This window comes from Canis lupus, chromosome 13 (assembly GCF_011100685.1).
Source record: "Canis lupus familiaris isolate Mischka breed German Shepherd chromosome 13, alternate assembly UU_Cfam_GSD_1.0, whole genome shotgun sequence".
NCBI classification, from domain to species: domain Eukaryota; kingdom Metazoa; phylum Chordata; class Mammalia; order Carnivora; family Canidae; genus Canis; species Canis lupus.
The window spans coordinates 40,163,715-40,179,584 of NC_049234.1; the positions used below are offsets into that span (position 1 = coordinate 40,163,715).

The 15,870-nt window shown below is 44.1% G+C and overlaps 1 protein-coding gene across 6 annotated transcripts in view; it reads right to left on the reverse strand.

Moving 5' to 3' along the window:
• Positions 1–15,870, reverse strand: part of ATP8A1 (ATPase phospholipid transporting 8A1) — a 224,355-nt gene that overhangs the window by 42,076 nt on the left and 166,409 nt on the right. For all 6 annotated transcript variants that reach the window (XM_038555963.1, XM_038555961.1, XM_038555959.1 and 3 more), the window contains 5 exons: positions 13,481–13,664; positions 13,262–13,372; positions 5,608–5,682; positions 5,332–5,454; positions 2,024–2,102 (listed from right to left, as the gene is read on the reverse strand). In XM_038555963.1, the coding sequence (XP_038411891.1) occupies positions 2,024–2,102; positions 5,332–5,454; positions 5,608–5,682; positions 13,262–13,372; positions 13,481–13,664 (572 nt within the window). The remainder of the gene's footprint in view (positions 1–2,023; positions 2,103–5,331; positions 5,455–5,607; positions 5,683–13,261; positions 13,373–13,480; positions 13,665–15,870) is intronic.

Below are 15,870 nucleotides of genomic sequence, written 5' to 3' on the forward strand. Positions count from 1 at the left end.
AGTTTTTTTTAATAAAGATTTTATTTATTTATCATGAGAGACAGAGAGAGAGAGAGAGAGGCAGAGATACAGGCTGAGGGAGAAGCAGGCTCCATGCAGGGAGCCCGACGCAGGACTCGATCCTGGGTCTCCAGGATCACGCCCTGGGCCGAAGGCAGGTGCTCAACCGCTGAGCCACCCAGGGATCCCCTGGATATAGTGAATTTGTACAATTCTCTGAATATACCAAAAAAACACTGAACTGTATAATTTAAAAGGGGCAATTTTATGGCATGTGAGTTATTATCTCAAAAAAAAAAAAAATCTACTGTGGTTCTCCCGGCCTACTGGAGCCAAGAGGCTATATTTTAATTGGATTCTCTTACCATCATTTCCATGGCTTAGAAAGTGAGAACCATTCAGGGCACCAGCAGAGAAATTAATGGCGAGACGAGACCCTGGGGTCAGGACCCGCAGCCCATGCCCTGCCTGCAGTGCTCACCCTGCCAGGCATGGCTCCACCGGCCAGCCGCGCACCCTTCCCTGCACTGCACGCACTCCCTGCTCTTCTGAAGTCTCATTCTTTTTTTTTTTTTTTTTTAAGATTTATGTTTTGAGAGAGAGCAGAATGAGAGCGAGCTCAAGGGGGGGGCAGAGGGCAAGGCAGGCTCCCCCAGAGCGGCGGAGCTTGCTGCAGGCCCCAGGGTCACCGTCTGGGATGGAAGAGCCTGATGGAGCCACACAGGCGCCCCTGCAAGTGGGATTCGAACTCAGGACATGGAGGGGCCCCGGTGGCTCAGTGCATCAGGTGTTTGCCTCCATCTCTGGCCGTGACCCCAGGGCAGCGTTTGAGCCCCACACCCGGGCCCCAGCCCCGCTCCGCGGGTGAGTCTGCTTCTCTGCGGCCCTCGGCCCGGCTCGCTCGCTCTCCTGAAATACACCAATAACACCTTGGAAGGAAAAAAGGAGAGGAGGGAGGGGAGGGTCTGCATGGGGGAGGGACAGCCTGCGGGGGGGCGATGGTCTGCATGGGGGTGGAATGGTCTGCGGGGTGGGGGTGGTAGGGATAGTCTGCGAGTGGGGGGAGGGGGATGGCCTGCGGGGGGGATGGTCTGTGGGGGGAGATGACCCTGTCTGGGAGGGGACCGTGTGCAGGGAGGGGACGGCCTGCGGAGGGGGGAACACCCTGCAGGGGGGGGCGGCCTGAGGGGGGGCCCGCGTTTCCCTCGAGGCTCCTCAGAGGTCTGTGGGTTTCTGGAGACAGGCACCTGGTGGACCTACCATGTGCGGGGCCCCCTGGCCGGTGGGGCAGGACCGTGGTGGGGGAGTTGTCCCCAATTCCCCGGTGCAGGGCGGGCTGGGGCCGAGCAGGTGCAGGGCGTGGGCCCGGGCAGAGCAGGTATGGGGCGGGGGCCTGGGGCCCGAGCAGGTGCGGGGTGGGGGCCGGAGCAGGTGCGGAGCAGGGGCGCCGCGGGCAGCTCTGTGCTGAGCGGCCACCTGAGCACCTGTCCGGGCGTCGGGATGCACCGGCTCGCCCGTCTCACAACGGACAGAGTAACGTCACCCCTCAGAACAAGCAGAGCGGATGCTGCTGCTCCGGGGAGAGCATGAAACCCTGAAATCTCATTGCAAACCCGGGCTCACGGAGGCGGGCGGACACTGGCATTCCTCATCAGCTTGGGGATGAAGAGCCGGGGCAGGCCTCACAGGTGTAAAGAATGGGCTACATAAAACATTAGCACTATTATGTTCAAACTACGCATCAACAGAGGAAGGGGGAAAAAAAAGAGCCCTAAAATTTAACTCTCTGCAAGTTTGGAAAACATGAGAAGTCGAGAGGAAGGCTTTGCATACATTAAATCACTTTGCTCCCAAAGGAATAATAAAAATCTTTAAAGTGTGTACAGCTTTTGGATGCATGCATTTTAGGTCAAGGAAAACAGCCTAGAGTGAAACTGCTATAATTTTTAACATATATTGACAATGAGTTATTTTCTGAAAACGCAGAAAGTCATCTCTTAGCATTCATATCCTTTCTACTCACCATACTGAAGGGCTTTCAGTGGAAACCAAAACAGAATAACTGAGTGGAAGAGGCCATTTAAACAATGAACCCAGAAAACCTGAGGGAAAACAAAAATCCATGAGAACCACTTGCGATAAACTAGCTCCGTGAACTCTGACCTTTCTTTTTATCTGTGAGCTGGATTCACAAAACGTGTTTCTGTCGGGCCACGGCTGTGAATTAATAGAACTGACACTTTCTGCCTCTTAGACCTTCATGGGTCATTTATTTATTTTTATGTTTCTCAAAATGTTTTTTCAGCTTCACCGAAATTTTTTCCTGCTTTTTTAAAAAACCAAGTATGAACAGTTTAAATTTCTGCCCGACCAAGAAAATAACACGTAACGGGAACGTGTAGCTCCCGCGGTTCCTCAGGTGGGGTCATTTTCAGAATTCTCGGAGAAGAGCCTTTGGGAAGACACAGCGATGGGGGAAGTCCCTACTTTGCCCTTCCCACGTGCAGCAGGAGTGCCAACCTCCCGAAGGTGGTAAAGCATCCCCTCCCTCCCTCCCTCCCTCTCTCCCACCTTCCTCTGCACAAACTAAGAATAACGGGGTGGCACGTAGGCCATATAATCCCTAAAGGCATTGTAGGGGTGACTGGATTCCTACGAGGCTTCCACGATTTCTGAGACTCGTCAACATCAAGCCTCCAACAATCAGAACACCATCTAATCGTTATTACTCTTCCATCCTGCATTTTAGGAGCAAAGGGGGCAGGCACCGCGGGTACTTTCTTTGTAGCGGGGATGGGAAAGATTAAGTCATAGAAAAACTGTTTAGAATTCTCATGGCCCTTTGAAGAGTCGCAGTTTTGCCATTGAAAAGGGCTGCTTGCGAGCAAAACTCACGCTAAATAAAAATCGGCATGTATTAATAGTTTTAAGCTGTTCAAACAACAGAAATTAAGTTGCCTGCCTCCCCAAATTTTCCACTGTGATCTCAATCTGCCCCGTTAGCTCACCCAGCCACCCTGGACGGTATGATCCAATTTACGCTCCAATACATTACACATTTGAACTTGTGTTACTCATTAACCTTTGTCTCTTCTCCTCACTATGTCATTACCGCAAGTTTTTATTTGACAGAAAGCACAGGTGGGTGCAAGAAAAATTAGTTCTACTTTTCCATTTTCCTGACCGATACTTATTGTCACATGCTAATCCTTTAACCCCTGTCATGACCTCGGGACCTCCGACCCTTTTTACCATAACAAACGTAATCATCGTCATTCAGGGCAACAATGCTTCTACACTGGGGACCCACAGCAACTGCTGTGTGTACAACTATGCATTTTGTAGCCATTTGTCCCTGAATTTTAAAACACTTAGAAGGGGTTTAATCAAAGATTTTTCACCGAAACCACTAGAACATCCATGTACACTATTAAGAAATGGTTGGCAGCTTGTGTATAAATGTTGAAAGGGAAGAGAAATTAGTTGCGTGATCTATTGGGTTGACTGATGACTTTTCGAAATGCACGGGCTCTGCGGGTAATGAAATACTCTGTAAACAACAAAAGGACAGCAAAGGACACAAGGAATGATGCTTCCACGTGAAAACTACGGACTGCCTTTTCCTTGGCCACCAACTGTCTCAGTGGCCATGTGGGAAGGGTCTGAAACGATGGGACTTTCCAGGAATGGCTCTGGATAATCCTGTGAGGATCAATTTTTGTTTATAAGCAAGAGTTCCCCGGCCAAGTTTGCGGCTGGGAAGCTAACACGGTGGGGAGCCTGAGCCCTGGTGGACCGCATACTTGTGGCTGAGGCTGATACAAGCCTCCAGGTGGGTGAGAATCACGGCTAGTACCCCAGTAGGCCTGGCACTTTCTCAGCTCTCAAATCTCTCTCTCCAGGAAAACAAGAGTTCACCGTCCATTGTATCTGTCTTGTGACTTGAAAATAGCCACCAGAGATTAAAAAACAAAACAAAACAAAAAAAAAAACATTACAGCAAGGTGGTCCAATTTAATACAAACTGGACATAAATAAATCTTGAAAAAAATCTAAAAATAAAATGTTAAAAAAAATAAAAGCATAGATACCGCATATTATAACTTACTAATAGTTTTAGGAGAGCATGGTCTAAGATAATTCTCAGCTTTTTAAATTTTTTCCCTTTTTTTCCTAAATCAACCAAGCTCAGTTATTTAAAAAAATGGCAACGAGTTGTGTGTGCATGCCTGGACACACATGCACGAGGTCTCCGAGGATGAACAACACCCTGGCTATCCACTGGGCACCGGCACTTACAGCTTAGAGGAGCTGGGGCATCCGTTTGCTTTATTCTCTCGGTATGCTGAGGATGAACATCAATGAGGGCTCGGCAAATTAATAGACATTAAAAATATCCTACATTAACCTTCCTAAATGGGAAGAACTAGTTACATCTAAGTATTAGTAACAGGCTAACAAACATGCACTGTATTGGATGGGAAAAGTCCTGAGAAGGTGTATTATTGTATTTGTTGCTTTTATTATTGTTTCAAAGTGGCATCGCCTTGACTGTTACGAGACTAAGCACTTTTTTTTTTTCCTGAACTGAAACCTGAATTACTAACAAATACCAGTGGAAAGACTTTACAATACAAACTTCGAGGAAAATAAACTATGCAAAAAAAAAAAAAAAAAAAAAAGTAAGAAGAAGAAAAAGAAAATAAAAGAGATTTTTGTGGTTGGGACAAATAACTGTCACGGACCCCAAGGGATCACAAATCACAAACAGTCCATGACGTGTTTTGTAGAATATAAATTCAGAATGTGATTTTAGATAAAATGTCAGATATTTTATCTTGTATTTAAAATTTTATGGCTTGGAATTACTGAGTATTATGACCTAATGAATTATTGACCAGAGACTATAATGCAAGCTAATACTCTAATGGGGTCAAGGTGACTTGATGGAACAGAAAACCACCACTTTGCACGAGGAAGGACAGACCCTGCCGGTCCTGGACGACCCGTGTAAGGGGTGAGGCTTTCCCCGGGATGCTGCAGACACAGAACGGCGAGGGCCTGAGGACACTCGTGTCTGTCTTTCAGACCCGATTAACTGCCGCCTGGCAAACTCTAGTGAACTGTGGTTATGTGTTAATTTTATAAGAAAACAAACCAATAGAAATGCTTCTGAGTCCGCATCCGAACCTGCGGCAAACACGACTTGTCACGGTCGGAACCCTGGCGTTTGTGTCCTTAGCTCCGGGAGGCCAGACGCCCCGTGTAATCACAGCAGTCGAGTGAGTCCCACTGCCCGCCCCAAACACATGCGGGGCCGTCGTGTCCTACCTTGGTGTTGAAGTCCAGGGCGTTCTGGGAGGTTTTGTACAATTCAGGATACTTCAACATGTTCTCTTTTCTGCAGGATCTCTCAAATATTCCGAGAGTTAAGGGAGGCATTGCTGTAAACATCTAAAGGGCACACGCTGGTCATTACTTCAAGGAGCCTAGTGCAAGGTGAACTTTAACCTCAAAGTATTTAATATCATATATTAAATTATTATAAAATTTAATATTAAATAATATTTAATAATAATCAGGAAAAATCAAACATCTTAAACTTACCACGTTATAAAGACCTATACACCATCTCTCAAAGAGGATCTGTCCAGAAAAGCCATTCACAAAGGCAAACCAGATCTAGGATGAAAACAACCCCAAAGCCCCCAAATTAGAACATAAAAAACATAAGTGCATCCCTTAGAATCCAAAAACTCAGCCGTTGCATAACAGCAGTGTTAACATATGATTTTCACAACTTTCTTGAAAATGGCATTTCTTTGTTTTGCTTTCTAGCCTGAAGGGGTGCTTTCAGAAGGTATTTGTTATTTAAGTCAGAATTAGTTGCAGTTGTCGAGTCAAAAAAAGAGTCATATTAATAGGCATCGTACATTTAAAGGAAATTAAATAAACCTTATTTTCTAAAAGGCACTTCGGGGAATATATTTTATGTCACTAAATTTTTAGAGCTTTAGCTCCTTTTTAAAATATGTACCTCTTGCTAATTAAAGAGATAACTATGTACTGGTGATTAAAGAGATAAATTGTTTTGGTTACGCAAAAAAACATGTTTCTGTAGAAAATGAAATGACTTTCCTATAACAATATAATCATAATTATTCCATGCTGGCTGCATTCAGATAGCTCATTTATATACACTCCCAGGTTTACCCTACTGGAGACCTGTCGTATCATAGTGTCAGGTCCTGCTCCTTTCCCTCTTAACAGTATATAATTTTTCTTAAGTTGTTACATATCCTTTAAAATGAGATTAATAGATGTACATCCCCTACAGTGGGATTATAACCATTTCGGGATATTTAGTCTGCTTCCAGTTTTTGCCATTCTACTGAATTCTGAGCCAAATATTCTTGTTCAAAAATCCTGTACATCTCTATTTTCTAAGGATGGATTATTTTTTTTTGTAAGTAAAAGCTACGTTAAGGTATGACTGACATACAAAAGACTGTGCACAGTCAGGGTATACAGTTTGGTAAGCTTGGACATATGTATATGGTGGTGGAACTGTCATCGTAATGAAGGTGATACACATATCCGTCACCTCTAAAACTTTCCTTGGATGTCCTTTTTTTTTTTTTCAAGGATAAATTTTTAGAAGTAGAATTAATGGGTTAAAGTTTATAGACTTTTTAATATTTCTTGATAAGTCTAGCCATTGGAATGTGAAATTTGAATTTATACAGTAAAAAAACCTGGATATCTTGAGTTTATGCTTTCATTAAGCATAAATCTTCAAGTAATAAGGCGTAATGTTCTCATATATTTTGCAATTCTCTTAAAAACAAAAGCCTTCACTTTGGATACAAAATGAAAGATGTTATCTTAAAAAAAAACAAAAAACAAAAACACCCGTCTCTAACATGCTTAAGGCAAATGGAAAATTAAAGTGACTGTTAGTAAGTCAAAAACACATATATATTCTTCTAAGAAAGCAGACCTAAAATGTGATTAAAAATTAAAAAAAAAAATCAAGCTGGTCTGGAAGAGTAAAAAGTCTGGCCTGGCAACGAGATTACATAAACGCACACTCACAAAACCAGAGCATAACGACGACACAAAACCTGTTGGAGGAAAGCAGTCTTGACATGCCAGTCAAGTGAATTTCTGAATCAGAGTCGCAGGGACTCTGCTACACTTCACGTTTCATTTAACCTCATTATGGAAGCATGAATTGCTACAAATTCACCATTTATCAATATGTACCCAGGCTGGCCTCCCTATGAACAGCTTCTGTACCCACATTGATCTTTTTCCTTTTTATAGTGGGAAGGAATGATTGAGCATATATAAAAACGAATGTCTGCTTCATGAGATGGAAAAGAACACAAAGGAGCGATAGCACATGAAAAATAAGTCCAAATTGTGTCAGGGTTGTAACACGCATTACCAACAACAATAACAACAGCATAGGAATCGGAGTCAAATCTGAAATTCTTGTGTGCTTTGCTACATCTGTTTATTGAAAAAAAAAAAATGAACATTTGCCCTAGACTAGGAGCCGGGTCATTCACTCGTACGTGCTTTAAAAGAACTTAGTATGTTTATGCGAAGTTAACTTTATTCTTCGGGTGGTGCTGCTGACTTTACACCTTTTTTTTTTTTTTTTTTTTTTAAGGGTAAGTAGACACAAGGTGACAAAACAGGCTTTAATTCTCTGTATAGTGTTTTCACATTTGGCCTTTTTTCAGATGTGGATTATGTCAATACATATTTGTGATACTCTGGGTGATGGTAATGTTCTCCCCGGAGGGGACTGTGATTTACTGCAGCAATACATGCTGAGAAGCTCTTTGAGATATCTTAGGGTATGATGGAAATACAGGGAATTTTTAAACAGAGAGTTTTAAATTATGGCCTCACTAGTCTATGAAGATGTGATCCAATCATTGTTGGCCTGAAAAAAAGATGCGTACCAAACTTACCCAATGGACATGACCTGGCTCAAAAGGCTACAGTCATAAATGTATCTGCACTCATCAGTGCTATATACAACCAGAAAAATACGTTAAATTTGTGCGTGAGTAAACATTTGTGAACACGAATGGTCTCCTAGCTTTGTACGTGACATTCGGTGCTGATTCAAATGCCACCATGAGCTTGAAATTTAAGAACCTCACTCAAAAAAAAAAAAAAAAAAAAGAAAAAGAAAAAAAGAAAAAAAGAAAAAAAAAGAACCTCGCTCAAATCAAGTAATATTTACAGAAAGCTTAACATTCAAAATAGTTTGCGAATAAGTGAACATGACTGCATCAAAAAAATGCCCATTTTAACTGCTTTATGGAAGACATGTAGAAATTTTTAAGCAGAAAGCTATCAACACATTTTTCCCCTTTTTACTTCCCCTATTGAGAGGTAGGTGAGTATGTTTTTATAAATTACCTTCCTGCAATACAAAATTCCTATTCTAATTTCTTCTTTAAAAAAGGAGACATGACTAGAAGATGAACAGAATCCTTCGATATAGTACCCTACACCTTTACAGAAATATTTTGGCGTTCAAATGTACATATTTCAAAGGAGAAAGAGAAGGTCTTTGATAGTGAAGAAGTCTACCAAACGGCTGACTTCAAGCCCATCCGATTTGTATTTAAAAGATATATTAGAGAGAGAGAGAAAAAAAAAGATATATTAGAGACACATCCCATACTAAGTAAAACAGCACCTCGATGACTATTAACACATAAAAGCCCCTCCGCTGACTCAGTCGGAAGCATGGATACAAAAAGAAAACACCAGTCTTTCTGGGGAGGTGTGGAGATTATTTAAATTCATAAGAAATCCATATCCCAGCACAGCGTGCTGGCAAAGTATCACCTCACTGACTTTAATCAAGGCTTCTGCAACTTAGAGACACTTACATTGTTTTGGGATCTTACCAGAAAACCTGGATGCGATCAATCATTTGAAAGAAAAGGTCCTATTTTGCTAGAAGGGAGTCAGATATTTCAGAGAGAGAGAGAGAAAGAGAGGGAGAAATCCCTTTAGAAAGAGCCAGTAATTTCAATGAACACCTAGGGCTGCTGCGGGGCGGCCACCTCGCGTCTGCGTCTTACGCTGCCACCTGCCAAATCTGTATTTATGTGTTTGGCTGTAACTGATGGCAACGGAGGAGCTGGACAGGGACCTTCCTGGCAAGGCAGCCACGGGAAAACCCCTGGCCGCAGATAATCTATGAAACGCACAGTGTTCCAGGCTATTCCTTTATTAGCAAAGAAACTGCAGACCTGCGTCTCCCGGTATTATTTTCTGAGTTCCACATCCCAGCAGAGGCGTGGCAGTTAAAGCCTCACAGACTTTCTCCTCATGGACCATTTCTGCATATTAAACAGCAGCTTACAAACGGTCAATGAGTCCTCTGCTCCCACGCCTGGTCAGCACAAAACACTGAAAGGCGAGATTGGAGACTGGCAGTTGTCCTCACCAGAGACACCCCGTGATGTGTTCTCTATTCATTCACGGCGGTGACATGAGCCATTAACATCTGCAGAACTTGTTTTAGCTGGCAGAAGTTGGGTATCTGGGAATGGATTTAAAAGGTCAATTCCTTTCCAAAACAGTTGAACTATATTCAGCATATATTTCTATAAAGTGCTAAAAGAAAAATACCTTAAAAGCGAGATTTCCAGGAGAGTGTAGGACTTAACTTCCCTTCCAACGTGTGAAGAATTTGATCAGTGCTAAATATCTCATGAAGAGGCTTTAAATCCAAAGCCAAGTGAAATTCAGGGCTAATCTAACACAAATCGCATAACCCTGGGTCTGAAACAGAGCGTGCAGGCTCAGTCTTTCATGTGAGTTTAATGTATTTTATTTCCCCCATTAGTACGTTTCTCTCCACCTCATTGTCAATCATCAAATAATCTAGATTTTTAAACAGCAACAGGTTGAGCACTCGCTTCATTTGATAAGATTAAATTTTTGTAAGAAGGATTACTCTGCCAGTGGCTTTAAGATATTTGTATAAACCAATATTCTTTTCAACAGTATTTGTAAATAAACTGTATAAAATGATATCCTTATGAATATCGGTGTTTGGGACGAGAAGAAAATTAAGAAAAACTGGGACTATAGGAGGGGATTGGGAATCGAGAACTATTAATTCAGAGAAAGAACCACAAATTTGCACATTCACTGAAGACTGCATTTCTGGATCTTGCGAGCTATTTTTATTTATTTTTATTTTTATTTATTTATTTTTATTTTTTTATTTTCTTTTTGCAAGCTATTTTTAGAAGTGCATTTTGCTTCAAGAGACAAGACTAACCCGGCGAGAATTGAATGGTAATGAACAATGAGCTCACAGATTATCCTGTTTACGTCTCCAAGGGTTTGATTATTTTACCTAACGGGTTGTAACCTAATTATAGAATTTTCGTGACCAGTAAATGAAACTGCCCACATGCTTCGGAACTAAATGTCAAGGTTTTCCTAGCTGGACTCCTAAGAACTCTGCTCCGTCAACAGCTTAATAAGGAGAGAAGCATTCCGACAGAGGCACAGAGGACAGCCGGACGAAGCGGGCGGCAGGCCCCGACCGACGACCACTGGGGTAACTGTGAAAGCCACTGAGGTCCTTGTTAGCGGTGTTACTTGGCTGGTGCAAACTATCAGCTCTTAGTTCCCCCCCGGCAAATGGTCAGGTTGTGACTCTGGGGACAGAGGTGCAGAAACAGCAGACCAGAGGGCAACGCGTGCAGGGGAACCTGGGCGGGCTGATGCCGGGGAGGGCGGGTGCTGTGACAGGAGAGGGAGACCAGGGCTCCCTAACCAGCTACAGGGTCCCTATCTGCCTGCCGCGGAGCTGCTGGGGCAGCAAGACACTGGTAACGCCTAGAGTTTAGGACTCACAAATACAGCTGCTGTATGTATAAATGATGATAAAATGGCTGTTTCAAAAAAAAAAAAAAGAAAGAAAGAAAAAAGAGGGGGGGCCGCCCCAGTGGCTCAGTGGCTTAGTGCTGCTTTTGGCCCGGGGTGTGATCCTGGAGACCCGGGATCGAGTCCCATGTCAGGTTCCCTGCATGGAGCCTGCTTCTCCCTCTCTCTCTCTCTGTCATGAATAAATAAAATCTTAAAAAAAAAAAAAAAAAAAAAGAAGCTAAGTCACATATCCATCATGTCCCAGTGAATCATTTAGTTTAATTTATCCACAGGTGCTGTGCCGTCCAGGATGGTGGCCGTTGGCCACATGTGGCTCTTGAACACTTGAAATGGGATTAGTCCAAATTGAGATGTGCTGCTAGTGTAAAATACACACCAGAGTTTAAACACTTAGTATGAAGAATGTGAAATACTACGTTAATGATTTTTATAGCAATTCCGTGTTGAAATAGTTTTGAATATACTAAGAAAATATTATTTTATTATTTTATTTTTATTTATTTATTTTTTAAAGATTTTATTCATTTATTCACACACACTCTGTGTGTGTCTTCATGAGAGACACAGGGAGAGAGAGAGGCAGAGACACAGGAAGAGGGAGAAGCAGGCTCCATGCAGGGAGCCCGACGTGGGACTTGATCTCGGGTCTCTAGGGTCATACTGAAAATACTATTTTAAAATTAGCTGGGGCTCTCACTTTTACTTGTTGCTAATGTTAGAGCCTAGAAAATTTGAAATTACATATATTTATTTATGCACTGTATTTCACTGGCAAGCTCCTGGAGGACAGGGAACCATGCTTGGTTTACTTTGTAGTTGCTGAGTTTAAACCCGGCGCCTGGCACCCAGTAGGTGCTGCAAAAACATTTATAAAGCAGAAGGCTGCCTTTTAGAGGTGACGTTGCTGACTGGGGTTAAGTTTTAATTTACGTTTTTAAATGTTTTTGATTTAATCATGAGAGACGCAGATGGAGAGGCAGAGACACAGGCAGAGGGAAGAGCAGGCTCCCTGCGGGGAGCCCGATGGGGGACTCGATCCTGGGACCCCAGGGACACAGCTTGAGCCCAAGGGCAGACGCTCAACCGCTGAGTCACCCGAGCATCCCAAGTTGTAATGTTAATAATAATGTTATATTTGGCATCAGGAAAGGAATACAGAAATTCGTTGCTATCCAGACACAGGAATTGAATATTCTGAGAATTTCTAAGACAAATTTCTCATTATACCCAGCAATCAACTCAGAAGCCAAAACAGGTCTGGATAGCAAGCGATACTTGTATATTAGTAAGTCTGAAACACAGCAGGAACTACGAGATGACCAATACTAGCAAACCATGTGCGTATCCCTTCTGATTCTACCCCTTAGAACTGCTACCCTCGATTCTGTCTGTCATTCCCGGACTTTCCTTCTAAATGGTTTTCCATGTGAGTATCCCTAAACAGTAGACTGCATTTCCTGGCATGATTTTGAGATTCATAAAAGATGCTATGTAGTTTATAGTCTTTTAAAAACACTGAAAACAGCTGAGTAATATGTATACAATGGAATATTATTACTCAGCTGTTTTCAGTGTTTTTAAAAGACTATAGACTACATAGCATTTTTTTATGAATCTCAAAATCATGCCAGGAAATGCAGTCTACTGTTTAGCCATTAGAAACAACAAATACCCACCATTTGCTTCGTCGTGGATGGACCTGGAGGGTAGGATGCTGAGTGAAATAAGTCAATCGGTGAAGGACAAACATTATATGGTCTCATTCATTTGGGGAATATAAATAATAGTGAAAGGGAATAAAGGGGAAAGGAGAAAAAATGAGTGGGAAATATCAGAAAGGGAGACACACCATGAGAGACTCCTAACTCTGGGAAACGAACTAGGGGTGGTGGAAGGGGAGGTGGGCAGGGGGTGGGGGTGACTGGGTGACAGGCACTGAGGGGGGCACTTCACGGGATGAGCACTGGGTGTTATTCTGTATGTTGGCAAATTGGACACCAATAAAAAATAAATTTATTATTAAAAAAAGAAAAAATAAAAAAATAAAAAATAAAAGCACTGAAAACAAAACCAAAAAAATAAAAAAAAAATAAAAACACTGAAAACATTACTTCATTAATTCTCATTCAACATACCTTACCAAAACCATGTGACATTTTTAGCCAGAAATTTAAATATTAATTATTCTCTGTGGCCAACAGACTTCCACGTGTTTGGAAGTCGTAAAAAGTGGGCCAATGGAGGATTCACCCAAACAATGAGAAACTTTTGAAAATATCTATGCACCCGACAAGAATTTTAAACAACCTGCTATTACCTCAATAATATAGAGGACTATATTCTTGTAGAAGCAGTACAGAATGCACTTGGAGACTCTGTTATAGTTCCAGGCGCCATGAACCATCAATAAATTCTTCAGATACTTGAACTAAATGAAACAAAAGCAGAGAAGAGTTAGGATGGAAAAGAATTCGTATTTTTCTTTTCATCCTGCCAGCTGAGACCAATGGTGTGTTTTGCAGAAATGCTGCTTTACCTGAGCTATGGAGTAGTCAGAAGAGTTGGCGGCCTGCAGGCCTTCATTGCCGCTTATGCCAACGCCCACGTGCGCCGTCTGTATCATGCTGACGTCATTGGCTCCATCGCCAATCGCAAGCGTTATGACTTTGACTTGTTTCTTGACCATCTCAACAACTTCAGATTTTTGAAGAGGAGAAACCCTTAAATCAGAGCAAATGATCAATTACCTCTGCTTTCTGGAAAAAAGAAAAAAGGACTTTTGAAATGTCTTTATCCTTTTTTAGATAATCCTGGAGACCCGGGATCTTTTTTAAAAAATTTTATTCATTTATTCATGAGAGAGGCAGAGACACAGGCAGAGGGAGAAGCGGGCTCCATACAGGGAGCCTGACGCGGGACTCGATCCCGGGACTCTGGGGTCACGGCCTGAGCCAAAGGCAGATGCTCCCCCCTGAGCCACCCGGGTGCCCCGAAATGTCATGATCTGGAAGCATAAAAGAAGCAGAAGATCCAAAAGGGCAGTTCTATGAAGTACCATTATGGAAAAGTCAGTTTTGCAAACGTTCAGTTTCCCCATTAACCTGTTTGCTGCTTTGAGGGGAAAAAAATGAAGTCTAAGAAGCAAGGCTCTAGGTTGTGGGCAGAAGCGGGGACGCCCTGTTAAACACTATTTTACCAGAATAGCTGCATTAATTTGTTAAAGAAATAAGCCTGGTGTTTAGAAATTCCATTCCTTCCTAACAAACAACGCTGACGTTTCAAGGGCTTTGCGTCCGTGCGGCGAAGGTCAGAGGCAGCCGGGCCAGCCTCGGCCCGTACCAAGCCCCGTCCTGTACCTGGAGCAGATCCTCGACGACGTCCCGTCCACCTAAGACGGCTTCCACTCCAGGTTCAGGGCAGGGGCTCGGCCCCCCCCCCGGGCCTGCCGTCGCCCCCACCGGCAGCTGCCCAACGCCGAGGGCTGGCGCGGGCCTCCGTCTCCCTCGGAAGGTCCTGCGAGCCAAGAGGCGTCCCGCAGCCTCCTACACCGGCGCGGGCCGAGGACAGAGGCGGCCAGCACCCGCAGGAACGCCGTGCTAGATGCTCACCTCGGATCCACGCATCACAGACTGTGGGGTCACTTAAGAGACAGACCTCAGGGCTCACGGGCGGTCGGCACCCGTGTGGTCACCGCACCCGCACAACCACCGGCGATCAGGGGGAACACGACACAACCGACACAGGGAACGGAGACGACTAATTAAATGCAGAGCAATGACCAACACACACAGTAGGAGCGACAAGGAACACAAGCCAGGTCAAAGCCTGTGTCGAGGTGGAGCGGAGCAGGTGTCCGACGCGCATCGGCCGCAGCATGCCTGGGTCCTCCGTTATTCTACGTGAAAACGGACACCGCCGCTCTGCAAGGCCACGTCTGGGGACCTTCCTGAGGCTTTCCCCAGGAGCAACTCCTAGCGGCGCATTCTCTGCACGAACATGTCCCTTCCGGAGGCCCCGCTGCCCCGCTGGGAGGCTTCCTGCCCTCGGAGCAGCCTGGCTGTTATTTCACGCTGGAGAATCATGACATGAGCCGGCGAGCTCCTCGCAGAGTGAGCCAGGCCCGGTCCAGGCCAGGCCCTCGACCACCGCTGCTCTGTGGAGGAACGACGTTCAATTCCCCCTTTGGGTTTCCCTTCAGAGCCCGGCAGCCGCACAAATGACCCCACTGTGAACACAGCCAGGGAATGGGGGGAGTGTCGGCCGTCACGGGCTTCTTCAGCGCTCAGCCCGCGTTTTCCTTCCAAGCAATTTTCCCTTCGTTTTCACACATTATTTAATTTTTTCCTAACAGGCTGATATAAATTGGCGAGCGCGCTGGCTCCAGGCCAGTGTTTTAAACAGGGACCGCCGCGAACATTTCGTGAATGTCAGAAAGGAATGCTCGGCGAGAAATGATCTAAACAGCAAGCGGGGAGTGGACACGGAAAGAGAGCAGCATCCGAAAACATTCTTCAAGTTCCCTTCACAGTGTAACAGGCTCACCATTAAACAACTGTGAAGTCACACCATGGGATCGATGCAGCTAGAAAACGGGGGTATTTTTTTTGCATCGGCTAAATGGGTAATAAAGGAGAAATCTCTGCACGGTGAGCTAACAGTCGTGACTTAAAGCAGCATCAGAAAAGAGCTGGACCTAACTCTGTTTTCTCTTCTCATGGTCATTACAACCAACCGCTGTTTCCTCCGCCTGACGCTGCAATTTTCAGTGCCCCCAGGTTAACGCTGGCTGAGGACTTTCACCCACTTCATGAGTGTTATTAGCTCAGGTGTTAAAAATGGGAATATTAATCTCCTTGGCAAGAACGGGTGACGATGCAGTAGGAGGCCTCCCCGAGCAACCGTCGCTAGCAGGGGCATCCGCTTCCT